This window comes from Schistocerca nitens, chromosome 6 (assembly GCF_023898315.1).
Source record: "Schistocerca nitens isolate TAMUIC-IGC-003100 chromosome 6, iqSchNite1.1, whole genome shotgun sequence".
Taxonomy (NCBI): domain Eukaryota; kingdom Metazoa; phylum Arthropoda; class Insecta; order Orthoptera; family Acrididae; genus Schistocerca; species Schistocerca nitens.
Window position 1 is genome coordinate 553,473,472 of NC_064619.1, and position 27,558 is coordinate 553,501,029.

A 27,558-nucleotide genomic window follows, 5' to 3' on the forward strand; every position below is an offset into this window, starting at 1 on the left:
TGCGCATGACAACCGTGTATAAAAGGAGCTGTAATGTGAGAGAGAATCAGATGCGCCAGCAGTCGCAGCATGTTGACGTTACCTTCAAAGGCGCTTTTAGTGAAGCTGTATTATCAGAAAGGGGAATGTGCTAGTTCAGCGTTACGATCCTATCGCCATAGGAAGGGGATTCGAACGGGTAAAGGTCCGTTTACAAATGCAGCTGTGGCGAGAATGGTTTCGAAGTTCGAATCCAAGGGTTGTTTAGACGATAGACCCCGTAGTGGCCGACCGAGCGCAAGGCGTAATGCTGCTGAGACAGTTCAGGAAGAAATGGAGACTGTAGCGGGTTCGTCTATGCACGGGGAAGTCAGCGCTCGTGCAGTCGTACGTCGCACCAGCATTCCATACACTACTGTTTGGTTGGCACTTAGGCCTACCCTCCGATGCTATCCGTACAAGCCGGTGCTTCAGTTAGGAACCGCGTGACCGCTACGCTCGCAGGTTCGAATCCTGCCTCAGGCATGGATGTGTGTGATGTCCTTAAGTTAGTTACGTTTAAGTAGTTCTAAGTTCTAGGGGCCTGATGTCCTCCGATGTTAAGCCCCATAGTGCTCAGAGCCATATTCGTGCAAAATCCATCGGCATCATGAACTGCTACCTGCCGATTTAGTGAAGTGGAGGGTTTTTGCGGTGTGGGCGTTTCGAAAGATGGCGGAAGATGACGATTGTTTGAATAACGAGTTGTGGACCGACGAAGCTCATTTCACGCTCCGAGGGTCTGTAAACGCCCACAACCGCTGAATTTGGGCCACCGAAAATCCTAGACCTGTCGTGGAAACTCCATTGCACGACGAGAAAGTCACGGTTTGGTTGGATTTACCACATCTACGGTTATCGGGCCTTGTTTCTTCGAGGAAGTGCGCGATTCTGTTTTTGTAAGTGATACCGCGACGGGTGAGAGGTACGCCGATATGTTACAGAATCGAATCATCCCCAGCCTGGCTGATGAACTCCTGCTGGAACGTACAATGTTTATGCAGGATGGCGCTCCACCCCATATTGCTAGACGCGTGAAAGATCTCTTGCGCGCGTCGTTTGGTGCTGGTCGTGTGTTAAGCCGCCATTTTCGTCATGCTTGGCCTCCCAGGTCCCCAGACCTCAGTCCGTGCGATTATTGGCTTTGGGGTTACCTGAAGTCGCAAGTGTATCGTGATCGTCCACATCTCTAGGGATGCTGAAAGACAACATCCGACGCCAATGCCTCACCAGAACTCCAGACATGCTTTACAGTGCTGTTCACAACATTATGCCTCGACTACAGCTATTGTTGACGAATGATGGTGGACATATTGAGCATTTCCCGTAAAGAACATCATCTTTGCTTTGTCTTACTTTGTTATGCTAATTATTGCTATTCTGATCAGATGAAGCGCCATCTGTCGGACATTTTTTGAACTTTTGTATTTCTTTGGTTCTAATAAAACCCCATGTCATTCCAAGCATGTGTGTCAATTTGTACCTCTCTATCTACATTATTCCGGTTTTTATTCAGTTTTCAAATTTATTCTGACTTTTTGATCGCCCGGTAAATATGGATGAAGTAATCAATACGTAGATGTTGGTTTTGCGGCTCACTTGTGGTAGTAAGTAATGTGAATTATCGGTTCAGTTCCTCGACTAGGGCCATGGGATCAGCTTCAGCTTTTACTTTGCCTATACCACAATCATGTGGGTTTTTCCTTTGGACAGGTCACCTGTACATGTCGTTAGTTAATGTGTGCTCATGGTTGAGTTTAGTGTTTCTCACTAAGGTACTGACTCTATCCCAGTTCTTCTTGTAAGTGGTTTGATTCCCTAGTGCAGGGTGTAGTTTTTATGTTCAAAAAATGGTTCAAATGGCTCTGAGCACTACAGGACTTAATATCAAAGGTCTTCAGTCCCCTAGAACTTAGAACTACTTAAACCTAACTAGCCTAAGGGCATCACACACATCCGTGCCCGAGACAGGATTCGAACCGGCGACCGTAGCGGTTTTGCGGTTCCAGACTGAAGCGCCTAGAACCGCTCGGCCACGACGTCTGGCGTAGTTTTTATGTAGTAAACAATGCACTTGAAAGGCGAGATAAGGTATTGGCAAGTAAACAAATATTACTGTCACTGACAGATATACAGAACTGGCCTTGCAAATTCCGACACAGGTAAAACCCACACTTGAAAAGCGAGATGAAGAGCTGGACTCGCAAATTACGACACAGGTAAATACAATACTTGAAGTACACGACAGAGATAGCATTACGAACTGTAGCACAGGAAAAAGAGTTCAAATGGCTCTGAGCCCTATGGGACTTAACATCTTAGGTCATCAGTCCCCTAGAACTTAGAACTGCTTAAACCTAACTAACCTAAGGACATCACACACATCCATGCCCGAGGCAGGATTCGAACCTGCGACCGTAGAAGTCCCGCGGTTCCGGACTGCAGTGCCTAGAACCGCAAGACAACCGCGGCCGGCGAAAAAGAGTTAGCCGTGTGGATAAAGATTGGTTTATCTGATATGTCTAAAGAAATATCAGACCTAAGGGAGACTTACGAAGGTGTGTAACAAGCGTGTTTGACCATCAGGTGCTTTTTTTATTTTAAACTCAAATATCGACCGGTTTCAGTCACAGACCATAATCACGGTTTAGGTTTAAAACAGATTAAGCCACGACATCTGACTGATGTGATGATGTGTCTAGAACTGTTTTATCCGCAGTACGAGAAAATGGTGTGTGACTGAAACCGCTCGATATTTGGGTTTAAAATAAAAGAACTACTGGTGGTCAAACATGCATTTATACATTACGTGACGGTTTAAAACAGATTAAGCCACGACATCTGACTGATGTGATGATGTGTCTAGAACTGTTTTATCCGCAGTACGAGAAAATGGTGTGTGACTGAAACCGCTCGATATTTGGGTTTAAAATAAAAGAACTACTGGTGGTCAAACATGCATTTATACATTACGTGACGGTTGGTAATAGTCACCTGCCATAAATGTTTACTTACATTGGTACGTATGTTGACATAGAGAAATTATTTAATGAAGTTCAGACTCTACCGACGATTAAAAATGCTATCGAAAACACCGTGCAGCAATTGTCAGCGATGGTAGAGAAACTGACACTTGAACCCGAAGAAGTATTACGAGAATGACTAGATATTCAAGGCGAATAAATTACCACTTACTGTATTAGATGGCCAGACGATGAAGACAAAAATGATGTGGATGGGAAGGGGCTGTACAGCGAGTAACTGCAGAAGCATTCACTAACACAGTGACTCACGTAATGCTTTTCGTGTATAAGTACCGAATATCAAGCAGCCATAGAAGCGTGATCTTACTCAATGACGGATCAACTGGCCGGCCGCGGTGGTCTCGCGGTTCTAGGCGCGCAGTCCGGAACCGTGCGACTGCTACGGTCGCAGGTTCGAATCCTGCCTCGGGCATGGATGTGTGTGATGTCCTTAGGTTAGTTAGGTTAAAGTAGTTCTAAGTTCTAGGGGACTGATGACCACAGCAGTTGAGTCCCATAGTGCTCAGAGCCATTTGAACCATTTGAACGGATCAACTGTCACGTCGCGGACCTGCATTATACTATCGCGGTTATGCAGAGCCCATAACGTTACGCATCATACGTCACTACTTGTGCTCCCATTGATTATGAATGCAAAGATCGCCCACATCACCGATCACCTCTCAACGAATTTGAGTAAGTCAGCGAAGTGCTAAACATGTCAATCGACTGCGGCGCAGGGGGTGGGGGTGTGAGAGAGATGGGTGAGTTCTTCTGAGCCGCTCTTCTATTGAAAGGCAGCCTTTTTAAAGCTTCACCAATTCCAGGTGTTGACACTAGAGAAAAAGTCGCCCCACCCAGTGCAGCACGGATTCTGGGCGACGGAGCCTTACGGATGACGGAAGCCATTGAAATCTGTATTATTAACCTGAAAAGCTTTCATGGGCAAGAGCTCACTATGATAACGGAAACGCGTCCCTTTTTCGGTGTTCAACCCAGAAGTCTATAATGACAACCAGGGTAGCTTATGGAAACAATTTGCGAGGTTTATTAATAAGTCATGCTGGTCAGACGACCCTATAGATGATTATCCTAAAGGTTGAGTTGATCGGCAATATCCGTATCTTAATGTAATTTTTATCAGTCCTGGATACAATACGTTTGATTAAGGATGACGCCAAGAGCAGTTACAGCGAAAATAGGCCACCGCCTGTAAATTGAGGAAACCACAACAGTACTGCGGGTAATGGCGGGTACCATGGCAACAGCGCGACACCGGATACAGAAGAAGCAAATCAAAACACAAATGTAAACGGAAATCCACCGGCAGACGAAAAATAACAATAACAAATTTGGTAATTGTGTGGTAGTGAAACACAGACTGTGGGAAAACCGGAACAGAAGAGAATCGAAGCATTTCAGATGTGATGCTACAGACGAATGTTAAAAGTCACGTGTACCGTGAGATGTTCTATTTTCACACCGCCACATCTCCTCACATAAAGCACTGATTCGAGAAATGAAATACTCCAGCAGCTATTTATTTGCCAATATATAATATATAACTACGCATTGTAATGATGTATTTTGACGATTTACAAAGAGAAAGAAGAGCGTAGCGTTCCATAGGATTGGAAAATGGCACAGGCCATCCCCGTTTTCAAGAAGAGACGTCGAACAGATGTGCAGTACTATAGACCTATATCTCTAACGTCGGTCAGTTGAAGAATTTTTGAACACGTATTACGTTCGAGTATAAAAACTTTTCTGGAGACAAGAAATCTACTCTGTAGGAATCAGCATGGGTTTCCAAAAAAAAAACGATCCTGTGAAACCCATCTAGCGCTATTCGTGCGCGAGACTCAGAGGGCTATGACACGGGTTCCCAGGTAGATGTCGTGTTTCTTCACTTCCGCAAGGCGTTCGATACGGTTCCCCACAGTCGTTTAATGAACAAAGTAAGAGCATATGGACTATCAGATCAATTGTGTGATTGGATTGAAGAGTTCCTAGATAACAGAACGCTGCATGTCATTCTCAATGGAGAGAAGTCATCCGAAGCAACAGTAGTTTCAGGTGTGCCGAAGGGGAGTGTCGTAGGTCCATTGCTATTCACAATATACATAAATGACCTTGTGGAAGACATCGGAAGTTCACTGAGGCTTTTTGCGGTTGATGGTGTGGTATATCGAGAGATTGTAACAATGGAAAATTGTACTGAAATGCAGGAGGATCTGCAACGAATTGACGCATGGTGCAGGGAATGGCAATTGAATCTCAATGTAGACAACTGTAATGTGCTGCGAATACATAGAAAGATCCTTTACCATTTAGCTACAATATAACAGGTCAGCAACCGGAAGCAGCTAATTCCATAAATTATCTGGGACAGGCATTGGGAGTGATTTAAATGGAATGGTCATATAAAGTTGATCATCGGTAAAGCAGATGCCAGACAGATTCATTGGAAGAATCCTAGGAAATTATAAACCGAAAACAAAAGAAGTAGGTTACAGTACACTTGTTCGCCCACTGCTTGGATATTGCTCACCAGTGTGGGTTCCGTACCAGATAGGGTTGATAGAAGAGATAGAGAAGATCCAACGGAGAGCAGCGCGCTTCGTTACAGGATCATTTAGTTATCGCGAAAGCGTTAAGGAGTTGATAGATAAACTCCAGTGGAAGACTCTGCAAAAGAGACACTCAGCAGCTCGGTACGGGCTTTTGTTGAAGTTTCGAGAATTATACCTTCAACGAGGAGTCAAGCAGTATATTGCTCCCTCCTACGTAAATCTCGCGAAGAGACCACGAGGATAAAATCAGAGAGATTAGAGCCCACACAGAGGCATACCGACAATCTTTCTTTCCACGAACAATACAAGACTGGAATAGAAGGGAGAACCCGAGATACTCAAAGTACCCTCCGCTACATACCGTCAGGTGGCTTGACGAGTATGGATGTAGATGTAGATGTAGAGAAATGAATCCAGCGCCACTATTTCGCCTAAGAGACAATAGACTAATTCAACGCGCATGTAAAAACATCGATATTAAAGACAGACTCTGAAGATATTTGAATAGTACAAAAAACAAGCATGCAACCCATCGTCCACTACCGGACGATATCACTCTCTTTTCATCTCCTGTATAACACGGCCAGGCCATTACAGAGGCGTCAGTATAAGATATGTAATTCGTTCAAATCTGCTGATAAATACTGTTATTTTGTTGCGTGTGAGACTAGTATGTGTGAAAAACACAAAGTGGTTAATGAATGGACATTTCTATGTGATTTCTAAACTTTTCATACCAGTCAATCTCTGTCATTGTTACTGACGTAAGTGTTAACATGTTACATGTACGTCCAAGTTCGTAATTATAGTGTCACATACTCTATATCTGTGTTTGCTTAATCATTTACTTTCTATGTGCCAAGTTTTCTTACAAAGCCAACCGTGTCCGGCGTGTCATTGTGTGGACAGAACAGTCGAGGCCGGCATTAACATACTACTTATATTCCCCTTCTTGTAATATTCGTCAAACTCAGTTTGAAACTGGCCCTTAGGTACATTTCCAGTGTGACTGACGTCCGGGAGTTTCTTAGCTAACTTCTCTTATCGCACATCACTCGTACAAAGCCTCACTGTTCCACAACGGTACGCGGCGCTTTCTAAACGGGAAAGGGAGCCACGCAAATATGTTGCTTACCCTTCTCAATTTGATGCTTAAATAATAATAATAGTAATATTTCCTTACATCAGATGTGGCGCCCGAACAGGGACGCGAATCAAAATCATAGCTAATCCTCTTGTTTTTAATTTCATGTATAACCGGAGACGGAAATTTTCTGAAAGAGACGGAAGTGGAAAATGATATGTTGACTACCAACAGAACGGTAAAATACAATTGGAGGCCGTAATTGCAGTTCCGAGTAGCTGTTTCAAGACAACGCAGAGTAGAATCCTTTGTGTTTGCGAAAATCCCGCTTCCGTAGTGCATTTTCCGACATTCAAGTACTGTGCTCATTTGAAATCCAGCTTTCCCGTCAAACCCCACTTCATTTCGTAAATTTATTCAGTTTAATTATCTCAAAAACGTTTCTTTGCAATTTTTACAGGCAAGTGCAAAATTTTTATTGTTTTGTTGTAATTGTCTGTATATGTTCTCTTGTTGTCATTCCTGTCATTCAAATCCAAGCTGGTGGAAATTCAGCGGCCGCCTGTGACAATTGACTGTTTTAGTAACTCAGTGATAGACACCCTGTGCGCAGTACAGTAGTGCATCGAAAAAATATTACCAGTAGTTCTATCGCGAAATCTTTGGTTGCAAACATGGCAGAAGACAAGCGAGTGGATAATTCCGAAGATGAACTTTCCGAAACAAACGCGTGTACATACCATCTCCGGTTCCGTACAGTTTCTAATCGCCCGGAGTCCCGGCAAGGCGTTTTAAATACATCGCAGATGAGCAATTTGGATAAACTTGACATGTGTTTTCAAATGTGGCAGAGAGATAAATGCGAACGGGAAGAGGAAACACATGGAAAAACGCGAAATTGATGAGAAGGAAAACCACGCGAAGAGAAAGAGGGAGCAGAGCGAGAAAGAAGCCTTGTTATTCCGCAATTTAAAATCGGACTTGAAGGCAGATTTAAAAGCAGAAATAAGTTCGGTAAAGGCAGATGTACAAACTAGACTTGACTCAATGAATAATAATTTGAAGGCAGAATTAAAAGCGGATATTGGTAAACCAAATTTGGTGCAGTGGAAAGCAAGACAGATTCGGTAAAGAAAGAGCTAGAAGGTCTCAAGCATGAAGCAGACGTGGTTAAAACCGAATTGTGTGCGCAAATAGCTAGTAACATTTCCACGGTAGCAGACCAAATTGTGAAGTTGGAAAGTGGCATGAAATCAATGGCCGACCTACTTCAGCTTCAAGTAACCGCTTTCCAGTCTGAGGCGGCGAAGAAGCTGAAAAAGTACGAAGAAATGTCTCGAAAGGTCAACAAACGTGAAGACAATATCAGGAAGATAGGCGATGAAATGACAGAATTGTCAGACAACATGTCTAAGTTGAATATTGAAAGTAAAATAAAGCATGGCTTAGAGACGTACACCACAGAACTGAGGAAAAGATACGAAGATTGGGAGGAGACCAAAGACAGAGAAATTTCCGGCAAGGTAACGAACGAGCTCAAAGACGCCGTAGAACCAGCCACATTAGAAGTCTTAGCTGCTCCCGGAACTTTAGGAGACACAGTCAGTAGCGAGTTAGGGCAGATTCGACGTGTCTTCATGAGAGATTTACCAGAGCGGAAATGAAGACTTGACGGTCAAATTGAGACACTGTAACACCGTTTAAATGATCTCCAAACCAATGACGCGCAGGGCGAATCCCAAAGCGAATTACCAACCGTCCGGAGTATTTCGACCATCAGCAACAAGCTTCCGCACGATCAACACCGAAGCAGAACTATCAACCTTCACAACCGGAACAAAACGCTCTAGTATTGCTCACGAATCTATTGAAAGAAGAGAGCGAATTGAAGCTTAGAGACTTTCAATCATTCATATCTAACAAAAGGAACGTCCAACCTGTCGTATTTTTAAAAGAATTTTCTGGCGTATTCCCATAACGTTGGTCAGACCGCCAACGCATACAGTTTGTTATCGGATTCATTGAAGGAGAAAATGCGTTATGGAGAACAGAGATGCTCGATAGATGTCATACCTATGCCGAATTCGAACACCAATTTTTGCGTAAGCTTTGGAGCACAGGAATACGGACTTCGGAATGAAGTGTATAATGCCGAACCTTTTCACACCAAATTTGGAGTCTAAGGAAGTATTTAGAGAAGTACTTGACGAAGAGTCGCTATTGGGATACACCAATCATCACTAAAGATGTAATAAATCGAAATTGCCTATATCGATAAGGGAAAAACTGGTAAACGTTCCAGATGACGACCAGGAGATGTTCTTATCCGTGTTGGATAGTTTAGACCACATCCATGAAGACGTGCGTGTTCAGAACAACCACAATTACGGATATCAAACGCCAAGCGCACCGGCCACCTATATCCACGGCAGCGTGAGCGCGAACAGTCAGGGCAGCCAACAGGAAAATGCGAACTGGCAGCCAAGCGACGGAAAGTGTTGTGGACTGGCAAGACAGCCAATCCACTAGGAGGAAGCCGAAAGGACGCGTTTACGTTCACGCAGGCTGGCGTGAGGTCTGGAACAGTTAAAGGAGTTGAGTCTAGTAAAAAAAGTACGGAGCTTCTGGAATACTTAACTTAAATCCATAATTGGTGAACATCGCTCTTGACGGTACATGTTTTATAGCATCACTAGTGACTGGTAATGGCGCCTTTCTAGGTCGTAGCAAATGACGTAGCTGAAGGCTATGCTAACTATCGTCTCGGCAAATGAGAGCGTAATTTGTCAGTGAACCATCGCTAGCAAAGTCGGCTGAACAACTGGGGCGAGTGCTAGGAAGACTCTCTAGACCTGCCGTGTGGCGGCGCTCGGTCTGCAATCACTGATAGTGGCGACACGCGGGTCCGACGTATACTAACGGACCGCGGCCGATTTAAAGGCTACCACCTAGCAAGTGTGGTGTCTCGCGGTGACACCACAGAAAGAATTATGGCAACTATAGGAATGGAAACCAGCAGAACAGACGTAACAATAAATACAGAGACAACCCCATTTATAATGACAATCAAAAAAACTATGGCAATGGCTACAAACGAAATAGATACGGCATCGATTACCAACGTAACAACTACTGTGGGAACCAATACGGCGAACGAAACTATGGAGGCTAACAAAATGGGTCGCGAAATCATAACAATTTTCAGCAGCAGAACCAAGTCATGCAATACCAACAACATGCGCCACCACAACAAGCAACGAATGCAAATAATCAGTAGCAGTTTAAACAAAATCAGAAGCCGCGTGGAACACACAATCCGCCCATATTCTACACCCAAGTCAGTTCGCCGCCGAACTTTAAATTTACAAACCAACTTAAATTCACACTAACGGGAACATTGTATCCAAGCTCTACCGTGACGATAACTGAAGACTAGCACGAGCGCTACGTCAACCGGTACTCAACCAAAAATGGCTCTGAGCACTATGGGACTTAACATCTATGGTCATCAGTCCCCTAGAACTTAGAACTACTTAAACCTAACTAACCTAAGGACATCACACAACACCCAGTCATCACGAGGCAGAGAAAGGTACTCAACCCAAAGGATAGCGGAGGATCAGAAGGAGCTAGGAGAACTCTATGAAAAACTCAGATAGGCCATGATATCACTTACTGTTAATGCGAATATCAGAAAGACAGCACACGATAAGAAGATCGGGAAAGTGGTAGACTGCAAACTTAATGAGAAAGTATTAGTGAGGACGCATTACAAACCGTCATTACTGTACCGTCTAAATAAAAAGTGGAGATACTTGTACGAGGGTCCGTACATAGTTTTGCACAAACCACACATTGGTTGCAATCTGACAGCCGGTCCCGTGTCTGGAAGAATAAAGGGTCTATACCATCAAGACATTAAGAAGTATGCTTCGGCCAAGGGAATAATAATAATCATTGAGGAAGATTTTGCCGATCACATCTACAAAAAGACCGCTGAAAGACAAGAAGAAGAATGAATCCACGAGTCAAGACACTGCCGCACTGAAAGAGGATAGAAGAAAAGAAAATTACTAAAGAAAGTCGCCGCCCAGATTTACAGGAGAAATTATCGGATTAGTTTTAAGTTAGTTATTAAGACAATGAAGTCCTACGTAACTGATGGCCATGAGTGCCGATTTCTATTTAGGTTTCATTTGAATACAAAGGAAGAACGCAGCCGGTGAGCCGACTTTCGACATTCTACATGATGAATTTTCTTAGATTTAAGACGAAAATAATTTTATCCGAGGAACAGACGGTGCGACACGATGGAGAGAGAATAATTATTCGTAATCACCGCATGTAACGACAGATATAGACGCACGGATGATGAAAGAAACTCCAATGGTACGTGAGATAATGAACCACGTGGACTGAGAGGTAAGAACGAAAATAAGGCAATGTACGCCGTGACCCTGACGGCAAACACGTACGGAATTTATCTGTCATTTGTCCCTTGACACGCCCAGCTTAAATATTTACGGATCGCCGCGTGAAGCGAACACGACATGGCGCAGGAAGACGGAATAATGCAACCACGCTTACTCAAAATTAAATTTTCCACATTGAAAGATATGATAAAGCTATTAGAATACTGAAGCGTTACAAGAACGAAGACCAAAATCTTTTACTATGTATCAAGAAGTGTGCAACCAATACAAAGTAGTGATACGTGAGTCTAAGAATTTAAATCTGTACTGTTCTATTATTAGAAACCAAATGTAAAAACCACCACCCACGAGGAGGCAACCTGATATGGACATTGTAAATAAAATGTAAATTGATAGAGAATGGTATTAGAGATAAATTCAGAAGTAATTTGATTTCACTGATACTTCTGATGTGGTGGAAGTGTCACAGACTTTGTTTTCTTCAAGATTTCAAGGAAGTTTAACATCTTCTTCTCACTATGTATGTATGTGTGTATATATACATGAATTTCTACCTATCCTGTCACCAACCTAAGTGAGCATCAGTAGTTGAATGGAGGACTTGTAAACAGAATGCGAACCCACACTGGATGCAAAGGATTGTAACACTTCGCGCGACTCCGTGTATCTTCCAAATTTCTTTTAACCCTTTCAATAACTTTCGTACGCGATCGCGTACTTTGTGATGGGATTTTACCGCGAATAGTCAGTTATCGGTCACTTGTCTTCTTTATTACTTTTATAGACTGGAACACATGAAACTGAAAATTCGAATACCGTGACAGTTCCAGTTGGATAAAGTCACGTTCTCGCTGTTGCGAGTAGGCAATTTATCTGTTGGCACACAATTCTCTCTAATGCACAATCAATCAAAGGAAAACGCCCCATTAATTTTAAAGACTGTCTTTGAGACAGAACTCAAAATTAAAATTACTCTGAAAGCGAGACCGAATGGCTATACCGACACCAAAAAAACTGACTAGTAAATAAACTGTACATACTAGTGATTAAGTAAACATTGTGACTAGTCGCATTTTTTTTTTCGTAAATTGAACCCAACAAAATATGGACTTGTGCACTGCTCATGTGAATCAACGAGTGACAAATGTGAATCGGAAGTGCCTAGTTCAAGTGTATAATCGTCGATTAACACAAAACATCACAAGACACATTAGGCAGTGAGAATTATAACCAGTGGTACGAATTTTCATTCCAGCGTGCATGCTGAAAATCTTAAATGTCCTTACCTGCAGGCGAGTCTTGCAGCTTACAGACGACGAACCACAGCAACGATACAAGGACCACAAAGTGAAGTTCGCCCTGTAGTGAGCTTCGCAGATGCGTCAAACACTCACGATGCAGTCAAGTAAAGAGTTATCAACAGAAAGACAATCCTTGTAAGGCAGCTTAGATAACCGCGCGTACCGGCGACAACCGCCAAGCCTGTACTGCGTGCGAACGTCTCGGCACGTTCCGGCAACAATGGCATGTATCGCCTCTAACAATGCTAGCTGATTCACTTAAACAGCCGTGTGCCCAGCGTCAATTCAAAATATGTACATCGACATATCCCCGAATATAGAGACCTGTGTAACAATAAAGGCATCCAAACTAAAGACTTATGTCAAGTACCGAGTGTACACTAAACACGAACAGTGGTATAGTCATTTCGGAGCGAAAATAAGATATTACTGAACAGTGTATAAATGAAGCGATGTTCACATCCTTATCCCTTACCCTATTAGTGGAGCAAGCTTAGTGTTAAGCAGAACCTAACTCAGGTTTTCTTTATTGTTTCATGATAAAAAAATGCACCAAGACGAACACACGTCACGGACATTTATCTACGTGGACGAACATTTAACATAATGAGGCTCCAGTTTCACAACGTCCTTGTCTTGCTCACCAAACCATGTATAGATGCGGTGAGACAAGACCATAAACTACCATCGACAACCCACAGCGAAGAACGTCACAATATTTTGCGTTCGTGTGCAACATGAACGTTCAATAGTGCGCATTTAAGCAATAAGCAAATGCCGTGAAATTCACACTTAAAAAAACAAAAACTCTACAAAAGACAAGTAAGATGATGAACCACGTGGACTGAGCGGTAAGAAGGAAAACAAGGCAACGTACGCCGTGACCCTGACGGGAAACACGTACGGAATTTATCAGTCATTTGTCCCTTGACACGCCCAGCTTAAATATTGATGGATCGCCGCGCGAACTAAGTAAAATATCGTAGAAATGTATAGACAATGATTAGTGTATAAGCCACCTACCTATGATTTTCATGTTAAAATATAAGTTTCTCTCTTTCCAGCAGGACTGAATTTATTAAATTTAAGAATATGTAAACTAGATCAATCTGTTGTACAATTATATTTCAAGGAATGAAGGTCACCGCCTGTCCGTAGACAGACGAACACAAATGACCGTGGCACCGACCACAATGGAATGAAACACAATAATGCGAAAACAATGGACTTTAAGATCAAGGCATAAACACTTCTATGCACTTATTTCATAAAAATTATGGATATTATGATGTATATGTTGTGTTAATTAATTTAAGAGTGTGATTCTGACAATTTACATGAACGCATGTACTATGTGCAACTGTTGTTTTTGTGGTCTTCAGTCCTGAGACTGGTTAGATGCAGCTTACCATGCTACTCTATCCTGTGCAAGTTCCTTCATCTCCCAGTACTTACTTCCACCTACATCCTTTTGAATCTGCTCAGTGTATTCATCTCTTGGACTCCCTCTACGAATTTTACCCTCCACGCTACCCTCCAATGCTAAATTTGTGATCCCTTGATGCCTCAGAACATGTCCTACCAACCAATCCCATCTTCTTGTCAAGTTGTGCAACAAATTCCTCTTCTCCCCAATTCTATTCAATACTTCCTCGTTAGTTATGTGATCTACCCATCTAATCTTCAGCATTCTTCTGTATCACTACATTTCGAAAGCTTCTGTTCTCATCTTGTCTAAACTATTTATCGTCCATGTTTCACTTCCATACATGGCTACACTCCATACAAATACTTTCAGAAACGACTTCCTGACACTTAAATTTACACTCGATGTTAACAAATTTCTCTTCTTCAGAAATGCTTTCCTTGCTATTGCCGGTCTACATTTTATATCCTCTCTACTTCTACCATCATCAGTTACTTTCCTCCCCAAATAGCAAATCTCCTTTACTACTTTAAGTGTCTCATCTCCTAATCTAATTCCCTTAGCATCACCCGACTTAATTCGACTACATTCCATTGTCCTAGTTTTGCTTTTGTTGATGTTCATCTTATATCCTCCTTTCAAGACACTGTCTATTCCGTTCAACTGATCTTCCAAGTCCTTTGCTGTCTCTGACAGAATTACAACGTCATCGGCGAACCTCAAAGTTTTTATTTCTTCTCCATGGGTTTTAATACCTACTCCGAATTTTTCTTTTGATTCCTTTACTGCTTGCTCAATACACAGATTGAATAACATCGGTGAGAGGCTACAACCCTGTCTCACTCCCTTCCCAACAACTGCTTCTCTTTCATGTCCCTCGACTCATTTAACCGCAATCTGGTTTCTGTACAAATTGTAAATAGCCTTTCGCTCCCTGTATTTTACCCCTGCCACCATCAGAATTTGAAAGAGAGTATTCAAGTCAACATCGTCAAAAGCTTTCTCTAAGCCTACAACTGCTAGAAACGTATTTTTGCCTTTCCTTAATCTTTGTTCTAATATAAGTCGTAAGGTCAGTATTGCCTCACGTGTTCCAATATTTCTACGGAATCCAAACTGATCTTCCCCGAGGTTAGCTTCTACCAGTTTTTCCATTCGTCTGTAAAGAATACGTGTTAATATTTTGCAGCCGTGGATTATTAAACTGATAGTTCGGTAATTTTCACATCCCAACATCTGCTTTCTTTGTGATAGGAATTACAATATTCTTTTTCAAGTCTGAGGGTATTTCGCCTATCTCACACATCTTGCTCACCAGATGGTAGAGTTTTGTCAGGACTGGCTCTCCCAAGGCCGTCAGTAGGTCTAATGGAATGTTGTCTACTCCTGGGCCCTTGTTTCGACTCAGGTCTTTCAGTGCTCTGTTAAACTCTTCACACAGTATCATATCTCCCATTTCGTCTTCATCTACATCCTCTTCCATTTGCAGAATATTGTCCTCAAGTACATCGCCCTAGTATAGACCCACTATATACTCCTTCCACCTTCCTGCTTTTCCTTCTTTGATTAGAACTGGGTTTCCATCTGAACTCTTGATATTCATACAAGTGGTTCTCTTTTCTCCAAAGGTTTCTTTAATTTTCCTGTAGGCAGTATCTATCTTACACCTATTGAGATAAGCCTCTACATCCTTACATTTGTCCTCTAGCCATCCGTCCTTAGCCATTTTGCACTTCCTGTCGATCTCACTTTTGAGACGTTTGTATTCCTTTTTGCCTGCTTCATTTACTGCATATTTATATTTTCTCCTTTCATCAATTAAATTCTATATTTCTTCTGTTACCCAAGGATTTCTACTAGCCCTCGTCTTTTTACCTGCTTGATCCTCTGCTGCCTTCACTACTTCATCCCTCAGAGCTACCCATTCTTCTTCTACTGTATTTCTTTCCACCATTTGTGACTATTGTTCCCTTATGCTCTCCCTGAAACTCTGTACAACCTCTGGTTTAGTCAGTTTATCCAGGTCCCACCTCCTTAAATTCCCACCTTTTCCAGTTTTTTCAGTTTTAATCTACAGTCCATAACCAATAGATTGTGGTCAGAGTCCACATCTGCCCCTCGATATGTCTTAAAATTTAATACCTGGTTCTTAAATCTCTGTCCTACCATTATATAATCTATCTGATACCTTCTAGTATCTCCAGGATTCTTCCATGTGTACAGCCTTCTTTTATGATTCTTGAATCAAGTGTTAGCTATGATTAAGTTATGCTCTGTGCAAAATTCCACCAGGCGGCTTCTTCTTTCATTTCTTTCCCTCAATCCATATTCACCTACTATGTTTCCTTCTCTCCCTTTCCCTACTCTCGAATTCCAGTCACCCATGACTATTAAATTTACGTCTGCCTTCACTACCTGAATAATTTCTTTGATCTCTTCATACGTTTCATCAATTTCTTCATCATCTGCAAAGCTAGTTGGCATATAAACTTGTACTACTGTAGTAGGTGTGGGCTTCGTGTCTATCGTGGCCACAATAATGCGTTCATTATGCTGTTTTACGTAGCTTACCCGCACTCCTATTTTTAAATTCATTATTAAAGCTACTTCTGCATTGCCCCTGTTTGATTTTGTATTTATAACCTTGTATTCACCTGACCAAAAGTCTTGTTCCTCCTGCCACCGAACTTCATTAATTCCCACTATATCTAACTTTAACCTATCAATTTCCCTTTTTAAGTTTTCTAACCTACCCGCCCGATTAAAGGATCTGACATTCCACGCTCCGATCCGCAGGATGCCAGTTTTCTTTCTCCTGATAACGACGTCCTCTTGGGTAGTCCCCGCCCGGAGATCAGAATGGGGGACTATTTTACCTTCGGAATATTTTACCCAAGAGGACGCCATCATTATTTAACCATACAGTAATCACTGGAATTACGGGTGGATCACGAAAATGCAGTAGGAGTTCTCGTTCTCCACGCGGGACGCGATGGGATGCTGTATTTTCACACCGCCACATCTCGTCACATAAAACACTGATTTGGGTAATGAAAGAGGCCAACAGCCATTTATTTGCCAATGTATAATACACTCCTGGAAATTGAAATAAGAACACCGTGAATTCATTGTCCCAGGAAGCGGAAACTTTATTGACACATTCCTGGGGTCAGATACATCACATGATCACACTGACAGAACCACAGGCACATAGACACAGGCAACAGAGCATGCACAATGTCGGCACTAGTACAGTGTATATCCACCTTTCGCAGCAATGCAGGCTGCTATTCTCCCATGGAGACGATCGTAGAGATGCTGGATGGAGTCCTGTGGAACGGCTTGCCATGCCATTTCCACCTGGCGCCTCAGTTGGACCAGCGTTCGTGCTGGACGTGCAGACCGCGTGAGACGACGCTTCATCCAGTCCCAAACATGCTCAATGGGGGACAGATCCGGAGATCTTGCTGGCCAGGGTAGTTGACTTACACCTTCTAGAGCACGTTGGGTGGCACGGGATACATGCGGACGTGCATTGTCCTGTTGGAACAGCAAGTTCCCTTGCCGGTCTAGGAATGGTAGAACGATGGGTTCGATGACGGTTTGGATGTACCGTGCACTATTCAGTGTCCCCTCGACGATCACCAGTGGTGTACGGCCAGTGTAGGAGATCGCTCCCCACACCATGATGCCGGGTGTTGGCCCTGTGTGCCTCGGTCGTATGCAGTCCTGATTGTGGCGCTCACCTGCACGGCGCCAAACACGCATACGACCATCATTGGCACCAAGGCAGAAGCGACTCTCATCGCTGAAGACGACACGTCTCCATTCGTCCCTCCATTCACGCCTGTCGCGACACCACTGGAGGCGGGCTGCACGATGTTGGGGCGTGAGCGGAAGACGGCCTAACGGTGTGCGGGACCGTAGCCCAGCTTCATGGAGATGGTTGCGAATGGTCCTCGCCGATACCCCAGGAGCAACAGTGTCCCTAATTTGCTGGGAAGTGGCGGTGCGGTCCCCTAAGGCACTGCGTAGGATCCTACGGTCTTGGCGTGCATCCGTGCGTCGCTGCGGTCTTGTCCCAGGTCGACGGGCACGTGCACCTTCCGCCGACCACTGGCGACAACATCGATGTACTGTGGAGACCTCACGCCCCACGTGTTGAGCAATTCGGCGGTAGGTCCACCCGGCCTCCCGCATGCCCACTACACGCCCTCGCTCAATGTCCGTCAACTGCACATACGGTTCACGTCCACGCTGTCGCGGCATGCTACCAGTGTTAAAGACTGCGATGGAGCTCCGTATGCCACGGCAAACTGGCTGACACCGACGGCGGCGGTGCACAAATGCTGCGCAGCTAGCGCCATTCGACGGCCAACACCGCGGTTCCTGGTGTGTCCGCTGTGCCGTGCGTGTGATCATTGCTTGTACAGCCCTCTCGCAGTGTCCGGAGCAAGTATGGTGGGTCTGACACACCGGTGTCAATGTGTTCTTTTTTCCTTTTCCAGGAGTGTATTTAACTACGCATTATAATGATGTATTTTGGCGATATACGAGAAGAAACGAATTGAGCGCCACTGACGCGCCTAAGAGACTATAGACTTATTCAGTGCGCATCTAAAAACATCGATATTAAAGACAGACACTGAAGGCGTTTGAATGTTACAAAAAATAAGCGTGCAACCCATCCTCCACTGCCGGACGATATCACTCACTTTTGATCTCCTGTATAATACGGACGAACCTTTGCAGTGTCGTCATTGTAAGATTTGTAATTTGTTTAAATCTCTTGATAAATACTGTTATTTTGTTGCGTGTGAGACTAGTATGTGTGAAAAACACAGAGTGGTTAATGAATGGACACTTCTATGTGATTTCTAAATTTTTCTAACCCCTCATTCTCTGTCATTGTTATTGACGCAATTATTAACATGTTATATGTACGTCCAAGTTCGTAATTATAATGTCAAATGCTCTAAATCTGTGTTTGCTTAATCATTTACTTCCTATGTGCCAAGTTTTTTCACAGAGCCAACCGTGTCCGGCGTGTCATTGTGCGGACAGAACACTCGAGGCCGACGTTAACATACTACTTACATTCCCCCGCTTGTAATATTAGTCAAACTCAGTTTTAAACAGGCCCTTAGGTATATTTTCAGTGCGAGTGACGTCCGGGAATTTCTTAGCAAACGTCTCTAATCGCGCATCGCTCGCACAAACCCTCACTTTTCCACAACGGTACGCGGCACGTTCTAAGCGGGAAAGCAAATATGTTACTTCCTCTTCTCAATCTGATGCTTAAATAATAATAATAATGTATCCTTACATCAGAACTGATAACGTAAGGAATCAGGAGGCTTGGCCAGAACCGGGGAGGAAAGAAATATGAGGAAAACAAGCAGAAGTGACGGGATGATAGAAGATCTTTAAGACACCAGGGAATGATTTCCTCGGTACTAGAGGGTGCTTGAGAGGGCAAAAACTGTAGAGGAAAACAAATATCGGAGTACATAGAGCGAATAATTGAGGATGTGGGTTGTAAATCTACTCTAAGATGAAGAGCTCAGCACAGGAGAAAAATTCGTGACGGGCCGCATCGAACCAGTCAGAAGACTGATGACTACGCAAAAAAAAAATAAAGAAGAATGCATAGCATTCAAGGTATCGTTTCAGTCAGAACTGGAACCCTAAGAGTCACTGCCATTAAAAGTATGAGAACCCGTGTCTTTATTACAGTGGTAACCGGTGTCATGTAGGTCAGAGGGAATCGAATACAAACAGTCCACCACTGCCTATAAATCTGCATAACGGAAGTGGACAGAGGCATGATGACGGAAGTCCTCTACATTGGATACGACAAAACAGACTTAAGTTTCACGTAGTCCAGGTGGCTGAAACACTGATGCCGAATACAGCTAGTCTAACAGGCTACAGGCGACGTCATTGGTGACTGTCACACTCTCTCTCTCTCCCTCCCTCTCTCTCTCTGTCTCTTTCTCTCTCTCTCTATCTCTCTCTCACACACTCATACACACACACACACACGCGCGCGCGCGCGCGCGCACGCGTGCGAGCGCACACACGCACATATATATCAGGTTTCTGTACAATCTGTGTATCAGTTACGTAATTAACGTCATTAGCATCATGGGAAGAGATGAGTTGGAATCGAGAGACTGAGAGAATGCAATATGAGTGACGCATGGGGCATTTGGCCACATAGTGGTAAAGTTATACGTGCGCATTAGGCTATTCACACGACCATCCTTGGAGCTTTGTTTTCAACTAAAGGATTATCTGTGGCTGGTGTACATATATAGTGTGTACTACGACGTTTATATAATTGAAAATGGCAGCTGTTGCACGATCAGCGAAAACAGTGAAAAAGCTCGAAAAACCTCGACCATTGAAAATAGCTAGCGAGAACAGATACTCCACTGTAGATGGAAAAATATCATCAGTGGAGGATATAATGACTCTTGCAGAGTCTGTATGTTCTCAGTTAACAAATGGAAACTGTGACCACCTATTGCAGTTAAATGTCGTTAATCTATGCGCTAACTTAAAGCAATATGGTCAGACACTGGAAGGCGTTTACAAAGATCAGTTGGATAGATGTTTTGTAGCTTTCAGGAATGGCTGTAAAGATGAGAAAGTTGACTATGTGTCTAGAATTCACCTGTTAGAAATAATAGAATTAAGAGCAAGAAACTGGGTGTCCAGTGACGATCTGAATAATTATTATCGTCCTAAACTGAGTGCTGTTGAAGAAGTGCTGCCAGTACCTGATGCAACAGGACTCTCTCTTTCTCCAACAGCGTTAGCCCAAGCAGTCATTACCCCAACTACACCTCAACCGTCATTGGTGAACCCAGGGGAAGTTATAAAAGCCTCGGGGAAATTTGCTAAACCAACAAAAATACCAGGAAAGAATTATTGCAAAGATGAGGTAGTTATAAGGAACTCGGATTCGGGAAAAGTTAATCCTGGTGCAAAGGAGAGGCTGGTGCAGATAACTGGTCCCAATGAAGAAAAAATAAATTACGCAAAGCATTTAATAGAGGACACAATAAGACGCAATGCCTCACCAGTACGTCTCGAGCATGAAAAAGAAAGGGTTGGTGATTCAAGTAGCAGCTTAAATAGTAGTGCATCAGATGAAAGCAATAGACTTTCCACTCTTGGTGGAGGACAAAGTAAACTTTTACATAGCTTCTCCACCAGTGATGCGACTTTGGAATATAAGTACACGGTGACTGTTGATGATCATACAATCAAGATAACTGGTGCAAATATGGATCTAGTGCTGACTGCTAAACTTATTTTGGACGAATTCTTTTATGGAGAACAAGAACGGCCACAGGTTTCAAAAGAATGTGATGAAGGTTCTGAAACAGAAGCAAGTGGTCTACATGGAGACATAGTTGATGCAACTCCAGTAGGAAGCAGTAGAGTGGATGGGATTGATAGTGGTGCAACAAGTGAGAGTGAGGAAACATACATAGCTCCTGCTTCCAGTGCAGCTATGAAACTGGACTCCTCAAATAATGCATTTGTATCAGTGAAAGGAGACACTTCTGCTCAAATGAATGTGCTCAGGCACCGGATAATGGAAACTTGTGCTAAAGAAACAGAGCTGCCCAGCCGACTAGCAGACGTAGGACTTAAAAGTGGTAAAACTTTTTCATCCAATACAAACAAGCCATTTTCAAGAGTCAGTACCTCTGATGACATTATCATTATAGATCTCACTGAGGATTGAGATGATACAGATATAGCATCACCTGCATCTCTAGTAACTAACAACTCGAGTGTTATTCGTTCTCAGAAAGAGCCTTCCTACCTGTATACACGTGAACAGCTTCTGCGTTTTTCATTATCAAAGTGTGTAAAGAACTTGCCAGATGATTGGGAAAGGATCTGCAGAGAATATCCAGTAATAGTAACAAAGCAAGTGAAGGAATACAAGATCAGTTTCTCGCATGCTGTTGCTGCATGTTAAGTGAGAATGCTGATATGTTTGATCCTGTGGCATATTCAAAGAAGTGGCAAGAAGTGGAAGTAGTCACTGCAGTCATAAGCTCTACGGAAGTGGATCCAGCAGATGTTGAGTGACAGATGATGACTGAATATGTTTTACATATTCTGTACTTTTTATTTTTACAGTGCTTTTCTTTGTTTTGCTTGTAAAATTCATGAATCCGAGACAAAATTAGGAGAATAAATATTATTCACACCTCTCATTCTGATCGTAATGTAGCTGCACTGCTGTTCATGGCTGAACTGAATTGACAATTCAGAATTAATAATTGCTCTTCTTGGGTACCATCTCATAAGGACAGGGCAAGGGGGAATAAGTCACTTTACTGTTATTTATTTATTTTTTATTTATGTAATATATTATTCATTTTACAGATTTATCTGCTGTTAAATTTCTTAGCATTGTCTTTCATATTGTGAAATGTGAATCTCAAGATTTTTCTAGAGATTAATACGTGCATTTCAGTTTTGTTGTTTGTACCTGTATAGGTAGCCAAAGAACATTTTATATTCTTTATTACATTGAAAATATGGAATGGAAGTCTAACCTACATTTGGAAGGGGTGAGGAGCAAGATTGCTAGTCCTACAGAGGATTTTTAAATAAAGAGATCACGTTACTGGAGTTGTTTATAAAATACACTTCCTTGCACTTAAATTTTAGTTATGTGTTTAAATGACAATATTAGTGAATTTATTTTATTGCAAGCAATTGGGTAACTTGTGAAGATTTTTTGAATGCAGTCTTTCTAATATTGTACATAAAATACAAGAAAAATTGACAGTTAAATTACTTTTGCTGATTTTTTTATAACATCTAGTTTGTATCATGTAGGACAATAAATGTATGACAACTTCACATTGAAAAAAAAAAGTCGCATCTGCTAAGATGCATCTTTCTTACTCCTGCGGTTGCGTAAGGTAAGTAAGTTATTCTCTGCATCCTTTTCACGTACCTAACATAATTAGCGTTTTTAGAGCTTTATCAGGCTAAAAGCAGAAAATGATGGTTACGAATTGGTAGGCGACAATCGAACGAATACCAGTGGCGTTGTTTACGAATTGTTAGGCGACAAACCAACGAATACCAGTCGCGTTCTCTCGTGATTTATTTCTTTAAATGAAACTAATGATTCCCTGGGATACTGGTACCGATTACTCTTCGGTAAACTATGTAGAATTTTCCGTAAGAACAGAAACAAGCTCATCGTTCACCCACCGTCTAACAGGTCCATCTATACTACTGGCCATTAAAATTGCTACACCACGAAGATGACGTGCTACAGACGCGAAATTTAACCGACAGGAAGAAGATGCTGTGATTTGCAAATGATTAGCTTTTCAGAGCATTCACACAAGGTTGGCGCCGGTGGCGACACCTACAACGTGCTGACATGAGGAACGTCTCCAATCGATTTCTCATACACAAACAGCAATTGACCGCCGTCGCCTCATGAAACGTTGTTGTGATGCGTCTTGTAAGGAGGAGAAATGCGTACCATCGCGTTTCCGACATAATGGTCGGATCGTAGCCTATCGCGATTGCGGTTTATCGTATCGCGCAATTGCTGCTCGCGTTGGTCGAGATCCGATGACTGTTAGCAGAATATGGAATCGGCGGGTTTACGAGGGTAATACGGAACGCTGTGCTGGATCCCAACGGCCTCGTATCACTAGCAGTCGAGAAGACAGGCATCTTATCCGCATGGCTGTAACGGTTCGTGCAGCCACGTCTCGATCCCTGAGTCAACAGATGGGGACGTTTGCGAGACAACAGCCATCTGCACGAACAATTCGGCGACGTTTGCATCAGCATGGACTATCAGCTCGGAGAATATGGCTGCAGTTACCCTTGACGCTGCATCACAGACAGGAGCGCCTGCGATGGTGTACTCAAGACGAACCTGGGTGCACGAATGGCATAACGTCACTTTTCGGATGAATCCCGGTTCTGTTTACAGCATCTCGTTGGTCGCATCCGTGTTTGGCGACATCGCGGTGAATGCACATTGGAAGCGTGATTCGTAATCGCTATACTGGCGTATCACCCAGTGTGATGGTATGGGGTGCTATTGGTTACACGTCTCGGTCACCTCTTGTTCACATTGACGGCACTTTGAACAGTGGACGTTACATTTCAGATGTGTTGAGACCCGTGGCTCTTCCCTTTATTCGATCCCTTACATCCCTTACATTTCAGCAGGATAATGCACGACCGCATTCCCTCCTGGATACAGAAAATGTTCCACTGCTGCCCTGGCCAACACATTCTCCAGATCTCTCACCAATTGAAAATGTGTAGTCAATGATGGTCGAGCAAATGACTCGTCACAATACGCGTCACCACTCCTGATGAACTGTGGTATCGCGTTGAAGCTGCATGGGCAGCTGTACCTGTATACGCCATCCAAGCTCTGTCTGACTCAATGCCCTGGCGTATCAAGGCCGTTATTACGGCCAGAGGTGGTTGTTCTGGGTACTGATTTCTCAGGATCTATACACCCAAATTGCTTGAAAATGTAATGACATGTCAGTTCTAGTACAATATATTTGTCTAATGAATACCCGTTTATCATCTGCATTTCCTCTTGGTGTAGCAATTTTAATGACCAGTAGTGTACCAAATCACTCAATGCTGTGGTATAAAAAATACGAAGAGGAGCCTCTGAGATAAAAATTTGCTAAGCGTCTGTTATTTTCCTCTTCGTTTCTGAGTTCAGAGAATGTATTACCCATTATTCCGTCCCCCATCACCAATTAAGACTACTTCCCTAGGAAAGCACATAGTTAAAAATGGTTCAAATGGCTCTGAGCACTATGGGACTCAACGTCTGAGGTTATCAATCCCCTAGAACTTAGAACTACTTAAACCTAACTAACCTAAGGACATCACAGACACCCATGCCCGAGGCAGGATTCGAACCTGCGACGGTAGCGGTCACTCGGATCCAAACTGAAGCGCCTAGAGCCGCACGGCCACACCGGCCGGCCATAGTTAAAAAAAAAAGGAAAAGAACACTTCAGTGCAGATTACTATGTTAGGGGATTTCGTTACATGTACTCGTATATCTATGAGAGTGTAACTAGTAGCCGTGTTTTCGGTAGGTGCGAGCTGAAGTAGCGTCACATTTGACGACGAAACGATTGAAATGCTCACTGGAGGGAGCGTTGTGCAGAGCATTTATTTAAACGTCACTAGCTGTAGATATTTGCCTGTATGTTGATTCGAGACTTAACAGGACAGTTTCGAAACAGGCCTACTGCTTACTTTAGGATGTTTGCAGAAGACGTAAATTAGTCTCTTTCAGTCAACGGATTTTATCCCTATTAATATGTAATCCACTTTCTTATGTTCTTTATTGTTAGACGTAGGCAGTAAGGTTGGTAATTATTGTTAGACGTAAGCAGTGATGTTAGCAATACATCAGAGTATCCTTATGACTCTGATTCATCCCCCCGTCTGTTACGTCTATTAGTCTTAGAAAGATATATCCCTCTATATTTACGGAACCAATGAGAATGCTTCTTTTGAGCCAGGTCTCCGACAGTAGGGAGGTATTGTGGCCAAGGACTGTCGGATTTACAACACTCGTGAGATAGCGGAGTGGTGTCAGGAAAAATAATCCCACTAACCAGAGTTATAATAACCGCCAAGCAACAGTATAAATCGCAGGATAAAAAGAGTAACAGGGTGTACCATTAATGGAGCTTATGATGGGTAACACCCATTACATATTACAGACTTACCAGGAAGGACACACAAAACCGCAGTCGGTTTTTGGCTTAGCAAAACAATCTCCTCCTTCTTCTTCGGTCCACACACACACACAGACACACACACACACACACACACAGACACACACACACACACACGCACACACACACACATATTACAGGGTGTCCCATTTATTTTGACCACCCTAAATAAATGTTTGCCCAGAAGCAAATTACAAAATGTTTCAATCAAATGTTCTTTAGCCGTGAGGGGGACATTTCCTTCGTTGTAGCTTTGTTTTTTACAAAGGTATGAACAGCGGTATGACCTTTTTAAATGGCATCCTGTATTTATTTTCGGTAATTCATTTCCTCTCCTAAAGAACTATTCAAAAATTTATCGCAGTGTAACATTCACTGAAACATAATGTTATTAATTACATAACACAACATTAACTTTGACTCCTGGATCACAAATTCGACCACTTACTGGAGTTGTCAGAAAACAAATGAAAACCAAGTAAAAGCATAACACAAAACTGACTTTGGCTCTCCTATACCATTGCCCAGGAGTAGAACATTCAAAGGTGCTCAAAGTCGTGACCCTGGACACCGATACACGGGCGCACTCGTTGAATGAAAGAATTATTTACTGCTCTCAGTGTTGTCTGCTGAAGAGAATTACAAGCAAGCACGATACGTTCCTGCATGTCCTCTGGAGTTGTTGGAATATCGCGACAGACAATGTCTTTAATGCATCCCCAAATAAAAAAAGTCCAAAGGATTTAAATCAGGAGACCTAGCAGGCCGAGTAACTGTTGCTCCTAAACCAATCCGTCTGGCCGGATGCCTTCGGTTCAGAACACGATGTGCACGCAAGGCGTTATGTGCTGGACATCCATCGTGTTGATACCACATAAGCATTCTGGTTCTTAGTGGAGCGGCACTTCATCCAGAAGAGGAGGAAGACTTCGTCTGAGGAAGTTGGCATACGCTGCGCCGTTTAAAGTAAAATTCATTTAATAAGGGCCCACACCATACGTTAACTGTCCATTGACGCCACCTGTCTAAGCCGCCGTGTGTTGTCGCTCGACCAATAATGCAAGTTCCTTTACCTGTCCTTTGTTTGAGAAGGAACATTTATCGGTAAATAGAAAATTGAAGAAGAACGTTTTGGCGAAGATTTAATGCCGTGCGCCTACTCTACATAACAGTATTTAAAAGGACTAAACTACTGTACTTAATGTACCCGTACATAAGAAGATAATATTGCAATTACTGTTCTTCCAACTTGCATTCCCCATAGATGAGCAGCGTTTCTACCTTCTCTTCGTTGGTGTACATTCTACCCACACAACTCTTCAACTAACGGTGTATGAGGAAATGAATGGTGTGCATTCTACTTACGATTACATTTGTCATCTGTCAACGTTAGCAGGTGGATGTATTCCATTACCCCGAGACCCTGCACTAAGTGCTGGTAGCGTCAACGTAGATGTTGTATTACGTAATTAATAACGTTGTGTTTCCGTGAATGGTACATTGTGACACATTTTTGAATTGTTCTCTAGAAGAGGAAATGAATTACCGAATAAAAAATGCAGGGTGCTGTTTGAAAAAGTAATAATGCTGTTCACATCTTTGTAGAAAATAAAGCTACAACGAAGGCAATCATGCAGATTGATGTTCCTCCTACTGTCAAAAGACATTTACTCGAAACACTTTGTAATTTGAATCTGGACAAACAGTTATTTAAGGTGGTCAAATGAATGGGGCACCCTGTGTATCCTCTCTGGTCCCGCCAGTCTATCGCAGCTGTCGTCTTCCCCTCATTGTGTTGCCTCTGATGTCATCTTCCGCCATCTGCCTTGTCATCTGGTCACCTCGACGCACTATGTGGTAGTACCACCTCAGTTTCCTCTCTCTAATCTCACCCACAGTGCCCAT

General features: G+C 42.9%; 2 protein-coding genes across 2 annotated transcripts in view; both read left to right on the forward strand.

Moving 5' to 3' along the window:
* Positions 1-27,558, forward strand: part of LOC126262899 (trypsin alpha-like) — a 268,739-nt gene that overhangs the window by 144,658 nt on the left and 96,523 nt on the right. The window lies entirely within an intron of this gene.
* LOC126262898 (eukaryotic translation initiation factor 4E-binding protein Mextli-like) lies at positions 20,068-22,221 on the forward strand. The gene has a single exon (XM_049959793.1). It carries the CDS (start codon positions 20,208-20,210, stop codon positions 21,618-21,620), a length of 1,413 nt encoding a protein of 470 aa, XP_049815750.1. The 5' UTR covers positions 20,068-20,207; the 3' UTR covers positions 21,621-22,221.

Excerpts from the sequence above, each read along its gene's own strand:
- LOC126262898 (XM_049959793.1), top strand. The coding sequence starts at position 20,208 with ATGGCAGCTGTTGCACGATCAGCGAAAACAGTGAAAAAGCTCGAAAAA.